Here is a 23,099-nt window from a genome sequence, read left to right as displayed (position 1 = left end):
ATCTGCCAAGAGCCTTTTATACAGCTGGGTTGTTGTTCAGGGAAACCACAGGCATCATAGTGTCACATGTCTCTGCCCTGTGCTGCAGAATACATCACCAGTCTTGTGAGTTACAGGACAGGCCATGTTGCATAGCTGAGATTCTTGTGCTCTTCTCTCAGGATCTCATGGTCAATAAAGGATCTGGTATAATTTTCAGGTCTCCAGGTCATGGAGTATGTAGAACACAGCACATAATTCCCTCAGGTGATATAGATCATTATGTAGTGTTCTTTTTTACATATGTTGAATTTCATCACCCAACAAAACAAGTTGTGTTATTTTAAATGCATCATCTTGTAAGGATTTAACTTTTTGAGTCTTTCTCATGAATGATAAGCTAATTATTGGTTATGTTTATTTTCTTTTCTTTTGGGTATTTGTCATTTTATGTTGATGAGATTGGATTTGTTCCTAAGTATTTTGTTGTATTACATCTTTCTTTTAAAAATCATCAGAACATTTAAGACCATTTATAGACAATCTATATGTATTATGTGTTTCCTTTTGAATGTCATGTGAAGGGCTTGTACGTGAAACTTTGGAGGGTATTATGCTTGAGTGGGAAAATCAAGTTAAGGGTTGTATACTTCCTATTTAATTGTGGACAAGTTAGATCGTCAGAGAAACCTTAGACACATAACTTTATGAGTTTAAATAATGGCCAGGTAGATGAGATGATGGCTTACTTTGCAAGCCTGAAGATTAGCTAAAAAAATCCCCAGACCCATATGAAAAAAATCTGAGCATATTCATATTCCTTCACCCCAATTTTATGAGGGTAGGATAGAAAAGGATTACAATAACTTACTGATTGTCAGTCTAGCTCCACATTCCGTGACAGAGCCAATCTCTTGGGAACAAAATTGATTCATAGAAGAAAGGACATGACACAATATACTCACTTGGCATCTACACACATCCATCATCCACTAAAATACATTTGTGTTTACACCATAAACAGACATGAAACAAAATTGCATACCTACCTACATACCTACTTCCCTACCTATCCATATATATGGAGACAGCCATATACACATTCTATTGTATACACACATACAAATCCTATGGAATATTGCTAGAATATGCTACAGAATATAAATACTCCAATCATGAATGTTGACATGAAATTTCCAGCATTGCCTTTTAAAAAAGAAATGCAAAGATAAATGTGTAGACTCCTTAAGAGAGTCCAAAGAAGTCACCTGCACCTCGTCTCAGTTTGTAGCTGATTGAAGTAGTTTTGGTATGAAAGGTGAACAAACATATTTGAAAGATTTAATCTTTGAGCTTTCAACTGAACACAGACTCAAAGAGCCCAAATAACAAGGAGTGCCCAAGGCAGGGTGCTTGACTCTCACTCAGAAGGAAAAATGAAATAGACATCATAGGTTGAGGGAGGGACTGGACTGGGTGAAAGAGGGGATGGGGAAGGGAGCAAACCAGGAGGATCAGGTGTAAGGAGAGCAGGAGAGAAAAATAAATCAGAGGGAAGTGGTGAGTGGGGGAGGGGATGGGCTGAGATCTGTGTTGGGGGTGGTGCTCCAGAGAGCCTTTGGTGATGACTGTAGCTGACACTCATAGCAGTGGGAAATATGGATCCTGAAGAAGACACCTCCTGTAGCCAGGCAGGACTCCCAGTTGAGGGATAGGACATCGATCCACCCTCAACCTTTGATACGAAATGTGTCCCAGTATAAGATATTCGGGGACAAAGATGGAATAGAGATTGAGGGAATGCTCAACCAATGACTGACCCAACTTGAGACTATGGGCACGGACAAGAATCAATCCCTGATACTACTAATGATACTGTTATGCTTGCAGACAGGAGCCTAGCATAACTGTCCTTTGAGAGGATCCACTCAGTAGCTACAGCAAACAGACAAATTTAGGGATTCTTGTGGAAGAGTTGGGGGAAGGATTGAGAGACCCAAAGGTGAATGGGACTCTATAGGAAGACCAACACTGTCAACTAACCTGGACCTTTGGGGCCTACCAGAGATTGATCCACCAACAAAAGAACAAGCATGGACTGGATTAGATACCCCCACATATGTAGCAGATATGCAGCTTGGTCTTCATATGGATCCCCCAACAACTGGAATGAGGACTCTCCCTGAGTCTGTCGCCTGCATGAGAATCTTGTTCCTCAAACTGGACCACCTTGTTTGGCCTCAGTGGGAGAAGATGTCCCAACTCCTGCAGTGACTTGATGTGCCAGGGTGGTTTATATCAATGGGAGGCCTCTTCTCAGAGGAGAAGAGGAGAGGGATATGGGAAAAGGGAGAAGGCATGTGACAAGGGGGATCTGGGGGATAGGTGAGAGATGCAATTGGAATATTAAGTGAATAAAAATAATTAATGAAAAATAGAAATAAAATTAGTGTGAAGTTAGAAAAATGAAAGAGAAAAGATTTACACTTTGAACTTTTCATAAATTTACCAAAATATATGTTACATGCAATAAACTACTTGTAGTTAAGCATTTAGTCAGGAAAATTGACCCAGAGAATAATCTATGTAAATGAGGTGACCTCATGATAAACATACCTATTGGACAACTTTATAAGGATATTTTGCTCTGATTTTAGAATGTCCAACTTGAAATTCTTTTGAACCACAAATATTGTCAATGGTATAGTTGTGATCATTATATAGCAGATTAGTTGCATGTATAGCTACAGGAAAATGCTTCTATTTGAAATCAAACATAAAATGTTAAATAAAAAATATAAACATAAATTACAATCCACAAAACTTCTATTAATGTTATATAGGGTATTCTGAAGGGACCACATATGTGAAGATTCCTAGCTCGCAGCCACGAAATCGGTGACACATGACTTTTTGTTCTCAATTAAAGCACTGTTTTAAATTCATTCACAATTTCACTTTTTCTATTAGTTACGCTATGCTCAATTTTGTAAACGTAACACAGTTTTAATGTGCATTTATTTGTAGGAGGACACATAGGCTGTCCCTGCTTAAAGGATCTCTTGAATAGAGCAGCAATGATCATGGATAAGCAGGTACAGTAGGATTTAGAGACATTCGTGTATATAGGCAAGCATATATACTGATGGTACTGACATCAAAGCAAATATTCAAAATTAACTTATCCTATAGTGGGCAAACGATACAGTTCTTGACCAGTGGGCCAATAAACCTCTAACTATTATAGGTTCTTGCCATGCCATTGTTTACTTCTAGAAAAAGACTATAAGACTTTTTTGATGAAGATATAGAACATGGGGAACTCTCAAGCTTATCCTGACCTCAAAGCTTTACCTCGTTGCATAGTTTTTGTAGTGCTGAATAGTAGTGTGCACACTCTTAGAGGATCATTTTTAACACATATGAACTCTGTGAGCTAAAAAATATTTAAACTGTTAATATATGTGATACCTTAAAAAGAAACAGTAATGAATTGGGAAGAACCTTTGTGATTGAATTTGAGCTTGGATGACAGATGTAACTCAGTCCCATTACTGGAACAAGAACCTGTTAATAGACCTTAAGGGGAAATCCTACTACAAGTATTCTTTTAAGTAGACCAGTTTTCAAAGCTACTGACTGGTATTGTTATATCAAAGAGGATACAAAGTTGGCATACACTAGGTGAGTCTGAGAAGAGAATATGAAACATATGAATTTTATCCAAATGTATTCTGTAAGGTTCTATAAGAACAAATAAGTAAAAGAATACACAGTGGAAATGATTCTTAGCTTACTCTCGTCAATGATGTTATTTGGATTAAAAAGCTCAAACATTAGAAAGGAAATACGTGTATGTTAGTACCCATCTAAATAGTTCTACAAAATAAGACAATGCAAACAATATTTTAAACAAGGAATACAAAGTCAAAAACCAATATTTATGGGAAATATCTACAACTGTACACCACAAAGAGAATTGTTACTAAAATAAAGAATTTTCACCAAAATATATAAAGAACTCAAGAAGTTAGACCCCCAAAAACCAAAAACCCAATTACAAATAGGCTATAGAACTATACAGGGAATTCTCAACAGAGGAATGGCAGAGAAGCAAGTAAAGAAATATACAACATCCTTAGTCATCAGGGAAATGCCAATTAAAACGGCACTGAGATTCCACCTTACAGCAATCAGATTGTCTAAGCTCAAAAACTCAAGTGACAGCACAAGCTGGCCAGGACATGGAGAAAGAAGAATACTCTTCCATTGCTGATAGGACTGCAATCTTGTGCGACCACTCTAGAAATCAATGGTGGTTTTTTCAGAAAACTGGAAATAGTTCTACCTGAAGATTCAGCTATGCCACTCCTGGGCATGTACTCAAAAGTTGCTCCATTATACCACAAAAACACATGTTGCACTACAGTCATAGCAGCCTTATCCGTAATACCCAGAAACGAAGCTACACAGACATCCTCTCCTGAAGAATGGATACAGAAAATATGGTTCATTTACACAATGGAATACTATTTAGCTATTAAATATAAGGACATCATGAATTTGCAGGCAAATGGATGAAACTATAAAATATCCTGAGCTAGGTAACCCAGAAACAAAAGGACATGCATTGTATGTACTCACTGATAAATGAATATTAGCCAAGAACTATAGAATACTTATGATACAACCCCCAGACTGTAAGAATTTTAACAAGAGGAAAGGCCCAAGTGAGGGTGCTTCAATCTCACTTAGAGGGAGGAAAAAATATAATCACAGGAGGCAGAGAGAGGAAGGGACCTGGGTAAGAGGAGATGAAGAGGGGAAAGGGGGACAGGATGAGGTATGGGGGGAGCCATGAGAAAATCTCAGATGGCCACAAGAATGGATGGAAATATGCAGCTTTCAGTGTTGGGGGATGGGGAGGTAAGGAGTAGGGGACCCTTTAGAAAGTCCCAGAGACCTGGGATGTGAGAGTCTTTAGGGCTCAATGTAGGTAACCTTAGCCAAAATGCACAAAAATGGGAGATGGAGCCTAAACAGTTCACCTCCAGTAGTTGGGCAGGGTCCCCAGTGGAGGAATGGGGCCACCAACCCACCTTCAAATTTTTTGACCCAGAATTGTTCCTGTCTAAAAGAAATGCAGGGACAAAATGGAGCATAGACGGAAGGAATGGCTGACCAGCCTGACTTGGGATCATCCTATGGTCGAGCACCAAAGCCTGCCTTTATTACCATTGTTATATTGTGCTTGCAGACAGGAGCCTAGCATGGCTGTCATCTGAGAGGTTCTACCAGCAGCTGACTGAAACAGATGGAGATAATTAGAGCTAACCATTGGACAGAGGTCAGAGAGCTAACCATTGGATGGATGGAGGTCAGAGACCCATTTAAGAGAAGGATTGATGGAACTAAATGGGATAGCAATCCCATAGGAAGACCAACAGTGTGAACTAACCTGGACCCCTGGGAGTTATCAGACTAAACCACCAACCAAAGACCATACCTTGGCTGGTCGGTGGCCCCAGGCACATTTGTAGCAGAGGGCAGACTGGATTGTCTGGGCCCAGTGGGAGAGGATGTGCCTAGTCCTGTAGAGACCTGATGCCCTAGGGAAGGGGAATACCAGGGGCTGTACATTTTCAGGGGTGAAGAGGAGGGGGATGGGGTGAGGAACTCTGGGAAGGGAGACCAGGAAGGGGAAAATTTCGAATGTAAATAAATACAATGATTAATTAAAAAGGAAGGGAATCTACATATTACCAATGGTTAACTTTCAAAATTATAAGTCAAAGTCACAATGAGATTTTTCTGTATAGTTATTAATAAAATCAACATTAGATGGAGTTGGTGTTAGAGAGCATGTGAAGTAAAAGGATGTCTGTACACAGTGATAATGTGTATGGTAACTCTCTTTATAGAAGGTACTGAGTATCGGAAGATATTCAGAGAACTGCTTCTGTTAGTTCTCTACATTAGAGTTGAGACAAAAGGATTTGACCTCTGATAAATGTCTGCAACCCCAAATTCATAGTGACATCACAATGGCAGAAATATAAAGACAATGAAAATGTCTACCAATAAGAGAATATTTAAGAGAAAATTTCCCTTTCTCCCCTCTTTTGCTCTCCATCCTTATCATTTAATGCTATCACATCTGTCCTCAAACCACCACACATTTACAACCAAGCAGCTATAAATTCATAAACATGTATCACAAACTTAGAAAAACAATAAAATTATATTTAAGGAAATACTTTATTTAAAGCATATGTATATATTCACAGAATGAGGAAGAATACAAGTAGGTCACATTTTACAAGGTATTAATGATGACAATAAAGAGCTTTTTGCTGTAAATATCATGCAGTCAAATGAAAGAAGAGGAATTGGCTGGGCATGTTGTGTTTCATGTATTATTCTTCAGATAATATAAATTAAGATTGGAATTGATGAAGATGTTTAAGAGCATCTGAAATGAAGAATGTTGGAGTGAGCAGCTGCTGAATCTCCTCAGTAGAAGCCACAGGACCAGTACCTTCTACAGCACAGTGGGCGGCAGCAGCCATAACCATAGCCACCATAGCCACAGCCATAGCCACCATAGCCACAGCCATAGCCACAGCGTAGGCCACCATAGCCATAGCCCAGGCCATAGCCCAGGCCTCCGTAGTAGCTGCCGTAGTAGCACATGGTGTCAGGAGTGGAGTGTTCTGAGGAAGGCAGGCAGTAGGCTCCTTGAGTCTGGGTGTCACCACCTGCCAAGGGCCTTTTATACACCTGGATTGTTGTTCAGGGAAACCACAGGCATCATAGGGTCACACGTCTCTGCCCTGTGCTGCAGACATCACCACCAGTCTTGTGAATTACAGGACAGGCAATGCTGCATAGCTGAGATTCTTGTGCTCCTACCTCAGGATCTCATGATCAATAATGGATCAGATACAATTTTCAGGTTTTCAGGTTTAAACTTCATGTAGTTTAAAGAGTATAGCACATGATTCCTTCAGGTGACATAGATTATTTTATAGTTTTCTTTTTAATGTATGATGACTTGTATTATCTGACAATTGAAGGTTTTTTCCCTTCTTTTTGTTATTTTATTTATTTTTATTTATTTACATTATATCCCAATCTCTGCTCTTCCTCCTGGTCACCTTCTTGTAGTAGTAGCCAATTAAATACTTAATTTGATCCTGGCGGCAGCGGCAAGAGGATACAAGAGGATCAACATGATTATCAGCCTAGTCTCATGTTTCCTGAGATAACCAATCTCATGGGAATAGCATTGGTAGGGGGAGCAAAGAACATGAAACACTGTGCTCATTTTGCATCTATACACAACTGTCATCTACCGAAATGCATTTGTTCTTATGCCACACATGGATATAACACAAAGTTGCATAATACATGCATGCATACCTTCTTATAGACAGACAGACATATAGGCATTCATATACCCATACCTACTCACAGAAATTCTCTGAAAAGTTACCTGAATATGCTTCAGAATATGCATACACAGCAATCCAAATGAACAGATGAGATTCCCAGTATAGACCTATAAAAACATAAACCAAGAAAGAAACAAACACAACTGTATAGGCACATTAACGAAGACAAAGAAGCCATGTGCACTGTTTCATTTCATTAGCTGATAGAGGAAATATTGGTATAAAACATGAGAAAACATTATTGAAAGACAACACCTTTGAAAATAACAAAAAGAAGGGAAGGATACACACACACACACACACACACACACATATATATATATATATATATATATATATATATATATATATATATTACATGTAGTTAGGCAATTTAGTCAGGGATTTCTAAAACAGGGAATAATCTTAGTTGACAAGATTGTTTAGCATAGCTATTGGACAATTGTCTGAGGAGATTTTCCTTTGATTTTACAGTGTCCAAACTATGGGTATTTCTTCTTTACATTTCAAATGTTATTCTCTTTTCCGCTTTCCAGGCCAACAACCCCTTAACCCCTCCTCCTCCTGTTCTATATGGCTGTTCCCCTCCCAATCCTCCCCCCATTACAGCCCTCCCCCTAACAATTCCGTTCACTGGGGTTCCAGCCTTGGCAGGACCAAGGGCTTCCCCTTCCACTGGTTCCCTTACTAGGCTATTCATTGCTACCTATGCAGTTGGAGCCCAGGGTCAGTCCATGTATAGACTTTGGGTAGTGGCTCAGTCCCTGGAAGCTCTGGTTGGTTGACATTGTTGTTCATATGGGGTCTAAAACCCCTTCAGCTCTTTCAATCCTTTCTCTGATTCCTTCAACAGGTGTCCCGTTCTCAGGTCAGTGGTTTGCTGCTGTCATTCGCCTATGTATTCGCCATATTCTGACTGTCTCTCAGGAGAGATCTACATCCGGTTCTTGTCAGCCTGCAGTTCTTTGTTTCATCCATCTTATCTAGTTTGGTGGCTGTATGTGTATGGGCCACATGTGGGGCAGGCTCTGAATGGGTGTTCCTTCTGCCTCTGTTCTAAACTTTGCCTCTCTATCCCCTCCTAAGGGTATTCTTGTTCCCCTATTAAAGAAGGAGTGAAGCATCCGCATTTTGGTCATCCTTCTTGAGTTTCATGTGTTCTGTGCATATAGAGTAATTCGAGCTTTGGGCTAATATCCACTTATCAATGAGTGCATACCATGTGTGTTTTTCTGTGATTGGGTTACCTCACTCAGGATGATATTTTCCAGTTCCATCCATTTGCCTATGAATTTCATAAAGTCATTGTTTTTGATAGCTGAGTAGTATTCAATTGTGTAGATGTATCCATTTTCTGTACACATTTTCTGTATCCATTCCTCTTTTGAAGGACATCTTGGTTGTTTCCAGATTCTGGGTATTATAAATAAGGCTGCTATGTACATAATGGAGCACGTGTCTTTGTTATATGTTGGAGCATCTTTTGGGTATATACCCAAGAGAGGTATAGCTGGGTCCTCAGGTAGTTCAATGTCCAATTTTCTGAGGAACCTCCAGACTGATTTCCAGAATGGTTGTACCAGTCTGCAATCCCACCAACAGTGGAGGAGTATTCCTCTTTTTTCACATTCTCGCCAGCATCTGCTGTTGCTGGAGTTTTTGATCTTAGCCATTCTAACTGGTGTGAGGTGAAAATCAGGGTTGTTTTTATTTGCATTTCCCTTATGACTAAAGATGCTTAACATTTCTTTAGGACTAAGAGTCTTTTGAACCACAAATACTGTGGCTCAGAAAATATCATTGTGATCATGATATAACGAAACAGTTGCTGTATGGAGATACAAGGAAACTCACTGTATCTGAAACCATACCTAAATTATTAAATAAAAGGTGTAAGCATAGTATCAATCCACAGCTCTTCTGTAACCTTATGTAGGGTGATCTAAAGGGAACACGCATAGGAAGATTCCAAGCTCACACCCACATCTGTGCTATTTGGCTTTTAGGACTCATATACTCATCCATTCAGTTGCAATCTTCACAGTTTCTCTTTTCCTAACAGTTGTGCTATGTTCAATTGTGTAAGTTTCATGCAGGTTTAAGGCACGTTTACATGTAGTGGACCTCAGTGCTGTCTCTGTTTCCTTGATATACGGAGTAGAGCAGCAATGATCACAGATGAGCAATGCTATTAGGATAGAGAGAACTTTGTGTATATGGGAAAGCACTGCAGAGTGGGGTCATGTGGTAGATCTATTTCTAGTTATTTTTGTTTCTTTTTAAGTTTATTTTTTCAGGAACCTTCACACCAATTTCCCCAGTGGCAGTGTTGTTTTATCTTCTGACCAAATGCAAACAAATGTTGCCCCTTCTTCAAGTCCACCCCCAGAATTTTCTTTTTTCTATTTTTTCAAAGTCACATTTTATATTTTTATTTAAGTGCTGGTAAGAAGGGGCTGTTTACAGTTACCAAAATTTGTCAGTTGATTAGATTTGTGTATAGTTAAGATCTGTGTGTTGGTAACTTTTTAATGAAAGATTTATTTAGTTCTATTTTTATGTATATTAGTATTTATTTGCAAGTATGTATGTGCACAATGTGTGTGCAGTGCCCAAGAAGGCCAGAAGAGTGTATCATATCCACAAATGGTTGTGACAGGGGTGCTGGGATCTAAACCCAGGTACTTTGCAGGGACAACCAGTGCTCTTAACTGCTGAGCCATCTCCCACCCTGTATCAGTATATATTTTTAATGAGAAAAAACTTCAAATTATCTTTAAAAATGTGTAACTTATAGGACTTGCACAACTGTTCTTTGGTAAAACAATAACAACAATGACAATAATAATAATAAGTCATTGCTAACACACGCAATACCATTTTAAAGAATTTATGTATATTAAATTCACTTAATCTTCATAGTAACTCCCTAGTGAGTTAGTAGCATCCATGTCTAGTATAATGAAGAAAAAAACTGAAATAAAGAAAGTAACTTACCAAGATCACATAGCTAGGCAGCAGAGCTAGACCTGAAGTCAGGCAGTCTCCAGTGCTTTGCCTAGTTATACTCTGCTCTCCAACAAAACAGAACACCAAGGCCACGCTTTGCTCCTTGTCCATAGAGGACTCACAACATGTGACCTCAGGGGCTTTTACAAGCTATGGAGGTACTCAGCATGAACTAATATACCCCAGGAACAACCAGGAGCAAGATTATTGTCAACATGATCATTCTTGTGGGCACTTAATATGAAATTGTTTTGTCTCTGAACCGTCCATACTCTCCAATAACAAATATATCCAGCACTTTTCTGAAATATGAACAGAACTGAAAGAAACAGTTACATAACATCATTCCTGAAAACTTGAATTTTTTAGTTCCTCTCTGACACTAAGCTTAGAGGGTAAAGATGGTTGTTTTGTATTTTGTGGGGCTCTGCATCAATGCCAGGGCCTTGCACATACTAACAGGTGCTCCATCCCTCCATGACTTTTTCCATTGCTGCAACAGAATACCCAACCCATGTTGGAAGGTTTATTTCTAGCCTACAGTTTGAGGGGTACAATCCATCATGATGAGGAAATCACGGGGACAGGAACATGAGGCAGCCGCCCATATTGTATCTCTAGTTGAGCAGTAGAGAAGAGAGACGAATGCTGGAGCTCAGCTGGCTTCTTCTTTTTGTTTAGTTGGTGACCCCAGTTGAGGGAACGGTGTTCCCAACATTTAGTTCTAGGTGACACTAGATCCAATCAAGTTGATGATCAGGACTGAGTACCACAATCACTGAGCTGCCTCTCCAGCCTGTTAAAGACTGTAACACCTTCTGTGTACAGGTGGCCTGGGTATGTCTTCTAGAAGCGTCTTTGCTACTATGTTGGCAGTTTCCACTTTTGTAGAATAGGCTTCTTCCCATCCCAAAAAAAGCCAGTTCAGGTTATGGAGTGAAGCCCAGTCTTTAAAAACAAAGGAGTAGACAAGAAAAGAAATACAAACTCCCAAATAAAGCAGTAACAGGAACTTCGAAAACCAAGAAGCCTATTAAGAACACAATTAACAAACAAAAAATAAAAGGCAGTGGGGGTGAAGATGTAGAGCTCAGAACCCTCATATGTTGCTGGTAGGGTAAACTATAAAAGTAAGGTGTAAGTAAGTGGTGTGCTGGCAGTTGAGATGGTTGGCAGTATATTTAAAAGCTAAACTTAAAAGTCTAAACTTCCTGTTCCATGGTAGGTGTATGCTAAAGGAATTGCAAACAGAAAATGTGCTGCAGGATATTTTGTACATTAAGGTCCACTACAATATTCACAAGGATCATCAAATATATGTTGTGTTTTTCTAAAAAGCCAAGGATATGTTTTATAGAGTGCACTATGGTAAAGTGGGAGGCATGCTGAGGCATCCCTTCCCTCTGAGGTACCAGCCATAGGATGGGTCTAGTAAAGAATACAGTTAATTTAGGGCATGGGAAGGGGAGTTGAGAAGGGAGAAGGGGCAGAGAGAGGGGGGGAAAGAAAAGGAGAGGTCCCCCAGGAACACATGGGGAGAAGGGGGGTAGGAAGGGGAGAGAGGAAGAAAAGGGTCAGGGAGAGAAGAGAGTCAGAGAGAGAGAGAGAGAGAGAGAGAGAGAGAGAGAGAGAGAGAGAGAGAGAGAAGCCCACCGCAGCATTTGCAAGCAGCTTCATTATTCCCTACTAGCGAGTTTTCTTAGTGTTGCAAATTTTAGGCACACTGCTGTAAGATAAAATATTTGTCAGTTTTAAATCTCTGAAAACTCTGTTCTACAAAAATGGGTGTTCTGTCGACACATGTGCCCCGCTGTATAGGGGTGTGAATAATGTTGCTGTCATCAGCTCTGTTCTAATTGAATTTAGGTTCAATTTTAGAAGATGCAACCCATACGGGCCATCATTACTGGATAAAGCACCTGTGGTCCTACCATAGGCCCTATGTGTAGAACCTACGAACAGAGTTCTGTTAAATGGGCCTAGTTTTAAATGATATTGTTATACACATAGATTGGTATACCCCTCAACTTTGATCAGAGCCATGCATATTTGCAATAGATAATGATTATCATACGTATCCAAACTGGTTAAATGTGCAGAATTGACTATGGAATCCTCAGCCCCTAACAGGGTACACACGTGATCACGTGATTCTCTCTCTCTCTCTCTCTCTCTCTCTCTCTCTCTCTCTCTCTCTCTCTCTCTCACACACACACACACACACACACACACAGAGAGAGAGAGAGAGGATAGAGTATATTAAGAATATTTGAAAGGGTCATGTTTTTTCAGACATAGCAGGCTAGTTTAATGTATGAATTCACCAAAATTATAATAGCAAGCTAAAGTAAAACAAAATCCCAATATGAAGTGGGAAGTTGGTAATGAATTCCTGCTTTTAACTAAGGAGCTGTTTGTCTTTGATAGATGCTAGTATGTGTTGGTCAGCTTCTTTATTGGTGTGGTCCTAGGTAGGTCTACCACACTCCAGGTGATAGCTACCCATCCTAGAAGATTTAGCCAATATAAGTTGGACTTGACAGGTTTAAGGAAAAAATTAGAAAAACAAAAATCTTTGGTCAAGCCTACACTTGATCTTAGCCAAAAGGCTGAGAAGCGATTTTGGTCAAGCCTAAAGGGGGTTATTCTTAGAAGAGGAAGGCAAAACCATTAATTCAATCAAATTACAAGTGTACAAAGTTTACCAAGAACTTAAAACAACAAAAACTGAATACAAATGATTCTTTGCTAATTCTCATTAAATGTTTGGATGTGAGTTCAAAATCACAAGCAATAAAACAAAACAGTAGAGTTCCTTGTGCCCATCTAAAAAAGTTCTGCAGAGCAGGAAAATCTACACACTATTCTACACAAAGAATAGGAATTCAGTAACCAAAATATATTGGGATACCTGAAAATAAAAGGTATAAAGAAAATAAATTGATTTTATATTTGTTAGAGAGTTATCATAACCATGTTAAAGGAAAATCTGTAGCTGACCAAGACCGAATATTCAAATCCTATCTGATAGTCACAGTGAGGTTGTTCTCTACAGTTGACAGTAAAATGGATGTTAGAAAGAAGATGGGGGTTAGGGGACATGTAAAGTTAAGAGAACCCAGTTCACAGGGACAAGTGCATGGTGACACCCACTACAGAAGGCACCTTGGATATTTTCCCCCAGATATTTAGAGAATTAACTTGTAATAGCTCTCAGCATTTTCCTAGCAGATGAAAGGATTTGATCTCAGAGAAATGACTGCACTTGTGAATTTATTGTGACATAACAATAGCAGCGATATGAAGATAGTAAAAATGTATACCAATGGAGGAATATTTGAAAAGGACCCCCCTCTTTCTCCTTAAACCCTCTTCCATGTTCTATACACAATCACACATGTGCACCAAACAGGTATGAATACGTAAACATCCATTCCACATGTAGGAAAACTATAGGAAAATATTTTAAAGACATAGTTTATTTTATTACGTTTTTTTTTTTTTTTCGGAGCTGGGGACCGAACCCAGGGCCTTGCGCTTGCTAGGCAAGCGCCCTACCACTGAGCTAAATCCCCAACGACATACTTTATTTTAAAACATATATGTTCATAGAAAAGTTAAGAATGGAAGTGGATCACATTTTTTATGTCATCATGATGTAAGTGGCTTTTCTGCAAATATTCATGCAGTGAAACTGAAGATGGGGAATCAGGTGAGCATGTTGTACTTTATTTATTCCTCTTCAAATAGTTTCGTGCAAGGTTGGAATTTATGAAGTTATTTAAGAACTTCTGATGTGAAGAAAGTTGGTGTGAGCAGCTGAAGAAATTCTTCAATAGATGCCACAGGACCAGTATCTTCTACAGCACAGTGGGCGGCAACAGCCATAACCATAGCCACCATAGCCACAGCCATAGCCACAGCCATAGCCACAGCCATAGCCACAGCCACAGCCACAACCATAGCCACAGCCTAGGCCACCATAGCCATAGCCCAGGCCTCCATAGTAGCTGCCGTAGTAGCACATGATGTTCAGATATAGACAGTCAGTAGGTTCTTTGAGTCTGGGTGTCACCATCTGTCAAAGGCCTTTTATACACCTGCGTTGTTGTTGGGGAAACCACAGGCATTGAAGCATGACAAGTATCAGCACTGTGCTTCAGAGGACGTAATGGGTTTCATGATTTACTGGAAAGATGAGGCTGCATAACTGAGATTATTATGCTCTTCTGTCAGGCTCCCAAAGTCAAATTATAGAGCTCCAACATGAAATTCCGACTCAATTTTCAAGCTTGTCTCAATCTATATTTAACTTAAGTATTTATAAATGCAGTCTGTGGTACAATACAAATCAGAAAAATATTTTTCTGCTTTTAGTATTTGTTTGCTTTTCAATATTCTATGGGACGGAGGCCCTTGTGTACTATTGTGCTGATTTAGGATAAATCACACAGTTTAAATTTTCTGAGTCTCCAATAAAATTCTGGCAAACCGAATCCAAGAGCACATCAAAACAATCATCCACCATGATCAAGTAGGCTTCATCCCAGGCATGCAGGGATGGTTTAATATACGGAAAACCATCAACGTGATCCATTATATAAACAAACTGAAAGAACAGAACCACATGATCATTTCATTAGATGCTGAGAAAGCATTTGACAAAATTCAACACCCCTTCATGATAAAAGTCCTGGAAAGAATAGGAATTCAAGGCCCATACCTAAACATAGTAAAAGCCATATACAGCAAACCAGTTGCTAACATTAAACTAAATGGAAAGAAACTTGAAGCAATCCCACTAAAATCAGGGACTAGATAAGACTGCCCACTCTCTCCCTACTTATTCAATATAGTTCTTGAAGTTCTAGCCAGAGCAATCAGACAACAAAAGGAGGTCAAAGGGATACAGATCGGAAAAGAAGAAGTCAAAATATCACTATTTGCAGAAGATATGATAGTATAGTTAAGTGATCCCAAAAGTTCCACCAGAGAACTATTAAAGCTGATAAACAACTTCAGCAAAGTGGCTGGGTATAAAATTAACTCAAATAAATCAGTAGCCTTCCTCTACACAAAAGAGAAAGAAGCCGAGAAAGAAATTAGGGAAACGACACCCTTCATAATAGACCCAAATAATATAAAGTACCTTGGTGTGACTTTAACCAAGCAAGTAAAAGATTTGTACAATAAGAACCTCAAGACTCTGAAGAAAGAAATTGAAGAAGTCCTCCGAAGATGGAAAGATCTCTTATGCTCATGGATTGGCAGGATTAATATAGTAAAAATGGCCATTTTACAAAAAGCGATCTACAGATTCAATGCAATCCCCATCAAAATACCAATCCAGTTCTTCAAAGAGTTAGACAGAACAATTTGCAGATTCATCTGGAATAACAAAAAACCCAGGATAGCTAAAACTATCCTCAACAATAAAAGGACTTCAGGGGGAATCACTATCCCTGAACTCAAGCAGTATTACAGAGCAATAGTGATAAAAACTGCATGGTATTGGTACAGAGACAGACAGATAGACCAATGGAATAGAATTGAAGACCCAGAAATGAACCCACACACCTATGGGCACTTGATTTTTGACAAAGGAGCCAAAACCATCAAATGGAAAAAAGATAGCCTTTTCAGCAAATGGTGCTGGTTCAACTGGAGGTCAGCACGGAGAATGAAGAGTGACACAAGCTTATCACCCTGTACAAAGCTTAAGTCCAAGTGGATCAAGGACCTCCACATCAAACCAGATACACTCAAACTAATAGAAGAAAAACTAGGGAAGCATCTGGAACACATGGGCACTGGAGAAAATTTCCTGAACAAAACACCAATGGCTTATGCTCTAAGATCAAGAATCGACAAATGGGATCTCATAAAACTGCAAAGCTTCTGTAAGGCAAAGGACACTGTGGTTAGGACAAAACGGCAACCAACAGATTGGGAAAAGATCTTTACCAATCCTACAACAGATAGAGGCCTTATATCCAAAATATACAAAGAACTCAAGAAGTTAGACCGCAGGGAGACAAATAACCCTATTAAAAAATGGGGTTCAGAGCTAAACAAAGAATTCACAGCTGAGGAATGCCGAATGGCTGAGAAACACCTAAAGAAATGTTCAACATCTTTAGTCATAAGGGAAATGCAAATCAAAACAACCCTGAGATTTCACCTCACACCAGTGAGAATGGCTAAGATCAAAAACTCAGGTGACAGCAGATGCTGGCGAGGATGCGGAGAAAGAGGAACACTCCTCCATTGTTGGTGGGATTGCAGACTGGTACAACCATTCTGGAAATCAGTCTGGAGGTTCCTCAGAAAATTGGACATTGAACTGCCTGAGGATCCAGCTATACCTCTCTTGGGCATATACCCAAAAGATGCCCCAACATATAAAAAAGACACGTGCTCCACTATGTTCATCGCAGCTTTATTTATAAAAGCCAGAAGCTGGAAAGAACCCAGATGCCCTTCAACAGAGGAATGGATACAGAAAATGTGGTACATCTACACAATGGAATATTACTCAGCTATCAAAAACAATGACTTTATGAAATTCGTAGGCAAATGGTCGGAACTGGAAAATATCATCCTGAGTGCTAACCCAATCACAGAAAAGCACACATGGTATGCACTCATTGATAAGTGGCTATTAGCCCAAATGCTTGAATTGCCTTAGATGCCTAGAACCAATGAAACTCAAGACGGATGATCAAAATGTGAATGCTTCACTCCTTCTTTAAAAGGGGAACAAGAATACCCTTGGCAGGGAATAGAGAGGCAAAGATTAAAACAGACACAGAAGGAACACCCATTCAGAGCCTGCCCCACATGTGGCCCATGCATATACAGCCATCCAATTAGACAAGATGGATGAAGCAAAGAAGGGCAGACTGACAGGAGCCGGATGTAGATCTCTCCCGAGAGACACAGTCAGAATACAGCAAACACAGAGGCGTATGCCAGCAGCAAACCACTGAACTGAGAATAGGACCCCCGTTGAAGGAATCAGAGAAAGAACTGGAAGAGCTTGAAGGGGCTCGAGACCCCATATGTACAACAATGCCAAGCAACCAGAGCTTCCAGGGACTAAGCCACTACCTAAAGACTATACATGGACTGACCCTGGACTCTGACCTCATAGGTAGCAATGAATATCCTAGTAAGAGCACCAGTGGAAGGGGAAGCCCTGGGTCCTGCTAAGACTGAACCCCCAGTGAACTAGATTGTTGGGGGGAGGGCGACAATGGGGGGAGGGTTGGGAGGGGAACACCCATAAGGAAGGGGAGGTGGGGAGGGGGATGTTTGCCCGGAAACCGGGAAAGGGAATAACACTCAAAATGTATATAAGAAATACTCAAGTTAATAAAAAAATTTTTTTTCTGAGTCTTGTTTATGTTATCAACTCAGTGGCTGTTTACGTCTTCCACAAGCATAGTTAGACGTATACTGACCTCAAGGAATACATGAATTATTTATTTTATGTCCAGAAAGTCGATGGCCATTTTATAATTTAAACATAGATATGTCATTTCACACTTTTGTTTGTGCTCTCACATTGAAGTGATAAGGATGTATCTTTGAAAAAAACTATGGTTTTAATTGCCTGTTCCATCCCTTTTTATTCCACTGGAGGTCATTTTTTTCTGCAAACATTGATGCATGATTATTTTGAAGTTTCTGGAAATTTTCTGGTTCCATACCCAAGTTCCAGGGCACTTTGTAGTATCTACACAGCCCTGGGTTCTATTTCCACTTTTGCCCCAAACCCTCTATGCAAGTGTACACACTCTAAAATGGATTCAAGAGTATAGGGATTTTTCTGTACTTCAGCTTGAATCTGATCCATACCGTATTCAATGTAAACAGAAATAACAGACAATAGGAAGATACCGTTTCATTTAGTTTAGAAGTTCCATAAAGATATTTGAAATGTTCTATAAAGCAAATTAGATTCAGTGAAGAGCAAAGCTCAGTGGTCTAAATATGGTATCTCACACTTGGAATCTTAGCCTTTGGGAGGCTGAGGCTGGAGCTGCTGCCAGGAAATTTGAGGCTATCCTAGGTTACATAGTGAATTCTTGGCCAACCAATACACACACAGAGGTGAGGTACAATCTACATCAAGGCAGCCATCAGAAGACCTCTTAAGCAGCACCTCCTGCTCTTACTTTACAGCAGCTGAGGACCAAGTCTCTCCAGATGCCACAGTCTCTGTTAGTGGTTAACCTTCTCATCTTTGAATAAGAAATCAGTCATAGATGTGTAGACACTATGAAGCATGTTTCCCTTCTTATTTCCTCTTACTCTAATATATACTGTTAAGTACCTAGCTAGGGTAATGAGTGAAATGGGTGTTTAATTCTCTATCTCTCCATCTATCCATCTATCTATGTATCCATCTATCTATCTATCTATCTATCTATCTATCTATCTATCTATCTATCTATCTATCTATCATCTATCATCTATCTATCTATCATCTATCTTATCATCTTTCTTTGTGTCACTCATCTATCTTCTATCATATACATCTGTCTATCCATTCTATCATCTATCTATCCATTTACCTACTTTCCATCTATCATTGATATCATATATATATGTATATATAAGGTGGAGATCATTATTAGATATTAACTTTAGTCTTTTACTTTAATGTTTTGTTTCATCTTATATTGATATATATCAGTGAAGAAAAATTTAAATCTAAAAAATTTCTATGTCCTCTTCATCTATTGCTCATATCATTGTGCTTCTACCACTTGCATCATTTGACTGATGTCACCTTGCATCACAAACCTGTAAATGCTACTGTCCCTCATATGGCTTTTATAGAGGCATCACAGTTCACTTTCTAATTGTGTGATTGGGGGCATCTCCAACACAGACTTATTCTGAGGAGTTTCCTCTTACTTCCAGTTGCCTTCACACTGCTGAAACTTTACTTTTCTTTTCTTTGTTTCTTTTTCTTTCTTTGTTTTTTTCTCTAATATATTATATCCTAACTGCAGTTTCCCCTCCTGCCTCTTCTTTCAGTTCCTCCCCCACCAACTTCCTCTTTCCCAGATTCACTCCTCCTCCATTTCCTTTCAGAAAAGGTTAGGCCTCTCAGGAGTATCAACCAAACATAGTATACCAAGATGCCATAAGACTAGGCATCAATGAATCAATGGGAGGCCAGGCCCTTGGTCCTGTGGAGGTTTGATGGCCCAGGTTAGGGCAATGCTAGCGTGGTGAGGTATGAGTGGATGGGTGGAGGTAGAACCCTTATAGAAGCAAGGGGAAGGGGATGGGCTGGGGTCTGTGGATGGGAAATGTAGAAGGGGGACAATATTTGAAATGTAAATAAACAAAATAACCAATTAAAAATTAAAAATAAATAAATTAAAAAATGAAGGGCAAAATAAACAATTAATTAGAAGCTCTAAAAAAATAAGTAGGTGCATCGCTTTAAAAATTAAGTAGGTGCATCCCCTTACACTAAACCTGGATTGGGCTACCCAGTAGGAGGTATATTGGATCCCAGAAACAGACAAAAGAGTCAGAGAGATCCCTTGTTCACACTGCTAGGATTTCCACAAGAAGACCAAACTACACATTCATGACATACATGCAGAGTTCCTAGATCAGATCTGTACAAACTCCTTGATTGTCAATTCAGTCTCTGTGAGCCCCTGTGAGCCCTGGTTAGTTGATTATGTAGTTTTATGTGGTATCCTTGACTATTATTGCTCCAATTCTTTCTTCCTTTCTTCTATAAGATTCTCAGATTACTGGGACCATTATTTCATTTTTCTTCTCTCATTTGAGAAGAGAGCTACATGATGCAGTCACTGAAAGATATTTGCTCATATAAAATTGAAACCAGCAATGAGAGAAAGTTTCAAGGGTTTTTAAAGAGCAACTATAATTTTTTATGCCTGGCTAAGGGTCAGGTGGGCAGAGGAGAGATGGTTGGCAATATAAAGGACATAATGAGTAAGGTTTAACTCTCATGAAGGCACACACAAAATATTCTGCAGGTAATCTTTTGTATGTAATCTAGTGAAAAATCACTTTTTTCATATTTGACTCAGGATAAGTTATTGACTAATCTACTTCTAACTGAAGGAAGCTATCTAAATAGAGTGATGTATATAAATCAAATGTTGCTTTTCTTAGAGTGACAGGAAGGTTGCATGAAAGACAGCCTGTGCTCTGTGGTGATTAATTGGGTTCACCTCAATACACACCATCCAGGCTAATTCCACACATAAGAACAAAAGATGTATTCTATAAATATGTGCATTTGCCTCTATAATGTCTACTTTTAACTGCTTAACTGCTGTGCCTTGTATGGCTTAGGGATTGTCTTACCTGAGAAGATGAAAATGTAGACATGAGAGGCATATTAGGCACATGTACGGAAAAGCTGGGATCATTTTGACACTGTTCTCTGACTAAGATACAACAACAGCAACAAAGACAGCATGTAAGAGGAGGAGGGAGAATAGTTCATCATGGTGTGGAGCAGTCTCCAGCTGCACGCATCAGAAATGCAGCTGATACTTTCAGCACGCATTGTCAACATCCGTTCTTGTACCAGGGTACAATTACCATTCCTCTGAGCCTGAGCCAGGGAAGCTTTACTGTGTCTATCAGTCTGTGGCACTGGACAGAGGTGTGCTCATGTCCAAAACACACAACAACTCAGGACTTAACCACTCCAGTATCTAATCCTGGAAAACACATGATGGCGAAATATACAGTAAACAGAAAAGAAATTGAACACACAGGACAAACATTTTCAGTATAAATTTCTCCTTGAACCTACTTAGCCTCAACAAAGGCAAAACTAAGAACTCCCCCACATGAAGCATTTTATGAATGCTGAAATCTTATATGAAAGATAAGCATAAGTATGAAGCTTTCAGTATGAACAGGGCACTGCAATGGTTTATTTTGGTTTGTCTTTACTGTTCAGCAAGACAAGTAAGTTATGTCTCTAATGGACATTTGAGAAGCGTAAGAAGACATAGAAGAAATAGTTCTATAGGCTGAGCAGCTCCACATGTTTCTCAATAGAGTACTTAAGACCAATATCCCCCACAGCAACTCGGAGGACAGCAGACATACTATACTCTCCATAGCCATAGCGCAGGCCTCTAGAGTAGCTATCATAACTCAGTTTTGAGAGTGAAAGGATTCAGTTGAGCATTTTGCCAGCATCCTCTTTGTGAATGTCACTGGCTGTTTTTGGCTATCAACACTTTACATGGCTGAAGGGACAAACCCCAGGCTGGTGTTAGCCTCATTTTTAGGATTAACTCACATTTAAAGAATGTACAGTTTATTAGGGACACGGATGCTCGCATAGTCGGGCATCCTTTAGACATGGTGCCAGGATCCTGAGAATACAAATGGGTACCTTTAACCAGAAGACTTGTGAAATATAAATGGTCAATCATGAAGCACCGTGTTTTTCTTAGTCTCAAGTCTCTGACAAGTTGCACTGGAGGCACATTCATCTCATGCTATTTACTCCATTTTGGCTATACACATCCACATGACAGCAGGATGAGCATGTAGGATTTATTATTGTCTCTCTGTGGAGTTCATGACTAGGGACATTTTGGTAGCTACGAAGCTAACAATATACTTATTCATCTTGTATAAATAAGTATGTCCTTTAGATAAGGGCTAGCCATGAAGTTTTATGGAGAATGTCTATAAGTGCCCTTTTTCTTCTAGTGCCAGCTCTTACTTTACCTTGAGATTTGTTAGGCAATATCTTTCTAGTTTGTATGTAAGTTACTGTACTAATGAAATAAGAAGACTTCCAAATATGTATTTGTTAATGCTCCTCAAAGAGTGTAAGTTTCCTCCCTTGGGTAAATAAATATCATTGTAAATCTGAGGACCACCTTTTCTGTGCTCTGTTCAAAACTGAATTATTGGTCATGATACAATTCCAGTCCAAGTACAGGTTTGTGATCTTCCACATCTCTCTGCATGGGTCTAGTATCTTTACTAGTCTTTTCAGATGCTCTTGGGCAGTTACATGTCAAAGGCAAAGAACAGCAGTCTAGATATAGCCTAGTGGTGAAGTTGATAGACTGTCATTTATAGGAACTGTTTCTGTCCAGTAGAGAAGTAATTTTCCTCTTACATAAAGTCAGGTGTCTTTTTAAATAATATTGTTTTCCATGTTCTGCTTTTGGTGGATATTACTCTTTTTCAGAATAAACATAAAAGTATCTATTTTATGTACATGTCATCTATAACCTGAGCAATTAAGGAAGAAATATCTCAAAGAATAGGTCTACATTTAATTAAACTTTTTTTTTTTTACAAATTGAAGTAACAGAAATGCCCCTCCCCCGCCATCATAAAAGCCATAAAAAGGCTTTACTATCTTAATGATTTGTATCACCTAATAGAATTGGGTCATATAAATTAACCAAAAATAAATACAGAATCAACTAGAATGTTGAAAATAAAACAAGAGTTTATTTCTTTAAAATAAATTTAAATTACTTATCTTTTGAGTATTTCATAAGCAATTACGATATTTATGTCATACCTATCTCTCCTTCTCCCCTCCCTGATTCCCCCAGACTCATAGAACCTACTACCAGTCCATAACTGGCATTCACTCCTTATACC

General features: G+C 39.2%; 2 protein-coding genes and 1 pseudogene across 2 annotated transcripts; all 3 read right to left on the bottom strand.

The window, feature by feature from the left end:
* Positions 1 to 6,492: 6,492 nt before the first annotated feature.
* On the bottom strand, positions 6,493 to 6,672 carry LOC102551201 (keratin-associated protein 20-2-like). The gene has a single exon (XM_008768609.3). The coding sequence runs from the start codon at positions 6,670 to 6,672 to the stop codon at positions 6,493 to 6,495; it is 180 nt and encodes a 59-aa protein (XP_008766831.1).
* Positions 6,673 to 12,912: 6,240 nt separating this feature from the next.
* On the bottom strand, positions 12,913 to 13,063 carry LOC120095791 (U2 spliceosomal RNA; annotated as a pseudogene).
* Positions 13,064 to 14,274: 1,211 nt separating this feature from the next.
* Positions 14,275 to 14,469, bottom strand: LOC102551168 (keratin-associated protein 20-2-like). Its single transcript, XM_006248120.4, has one exon. The coding sequence runs from the start codon at positions 14,467 to 14,469 to the stop codon at positions 14,275 to 14,277; it is 195 nt and encodes a 64-aa protein (XP_006248182.1).
* Positions 14,470 to 23,099: the final 8,630 nt, after the last annotated feature.

This window comes from Rattus norvegicus, chromosome 11, assembly GCF_036323735.1.
Source record: "Rattus norvegicus strain BN/NHsdMcwi chromosome 11, GRCr8, whole genome shotgun sequence".
Taxonomy (NCBI): Eukaryota; Metazoa; Chordata; class Mammalia; order Rodentia; family Muridae; genus Rattus; species Rattus norvegicus.
This window is presented reverse-complemented; position numbering and strand designations above follow the sequence as displayed.

Bases quoted from the DNA above. Each gene is read 5' to 3' on its own strand.
- LOC102551201 (XM_008768609.3), bottom strand. From the start codon at position 6,672: ATGTGCTACTACGGCAGCTACTACGGAGGCCTGGGCTATGGCCTGGGC.
- LOC102551168 (XM_006248120.4), bottom strand. From the start codon at position 14,469: ATGTGCTACTACGGCAGCTACTATGGAGGCCTGGGCTATGGCTATGGT.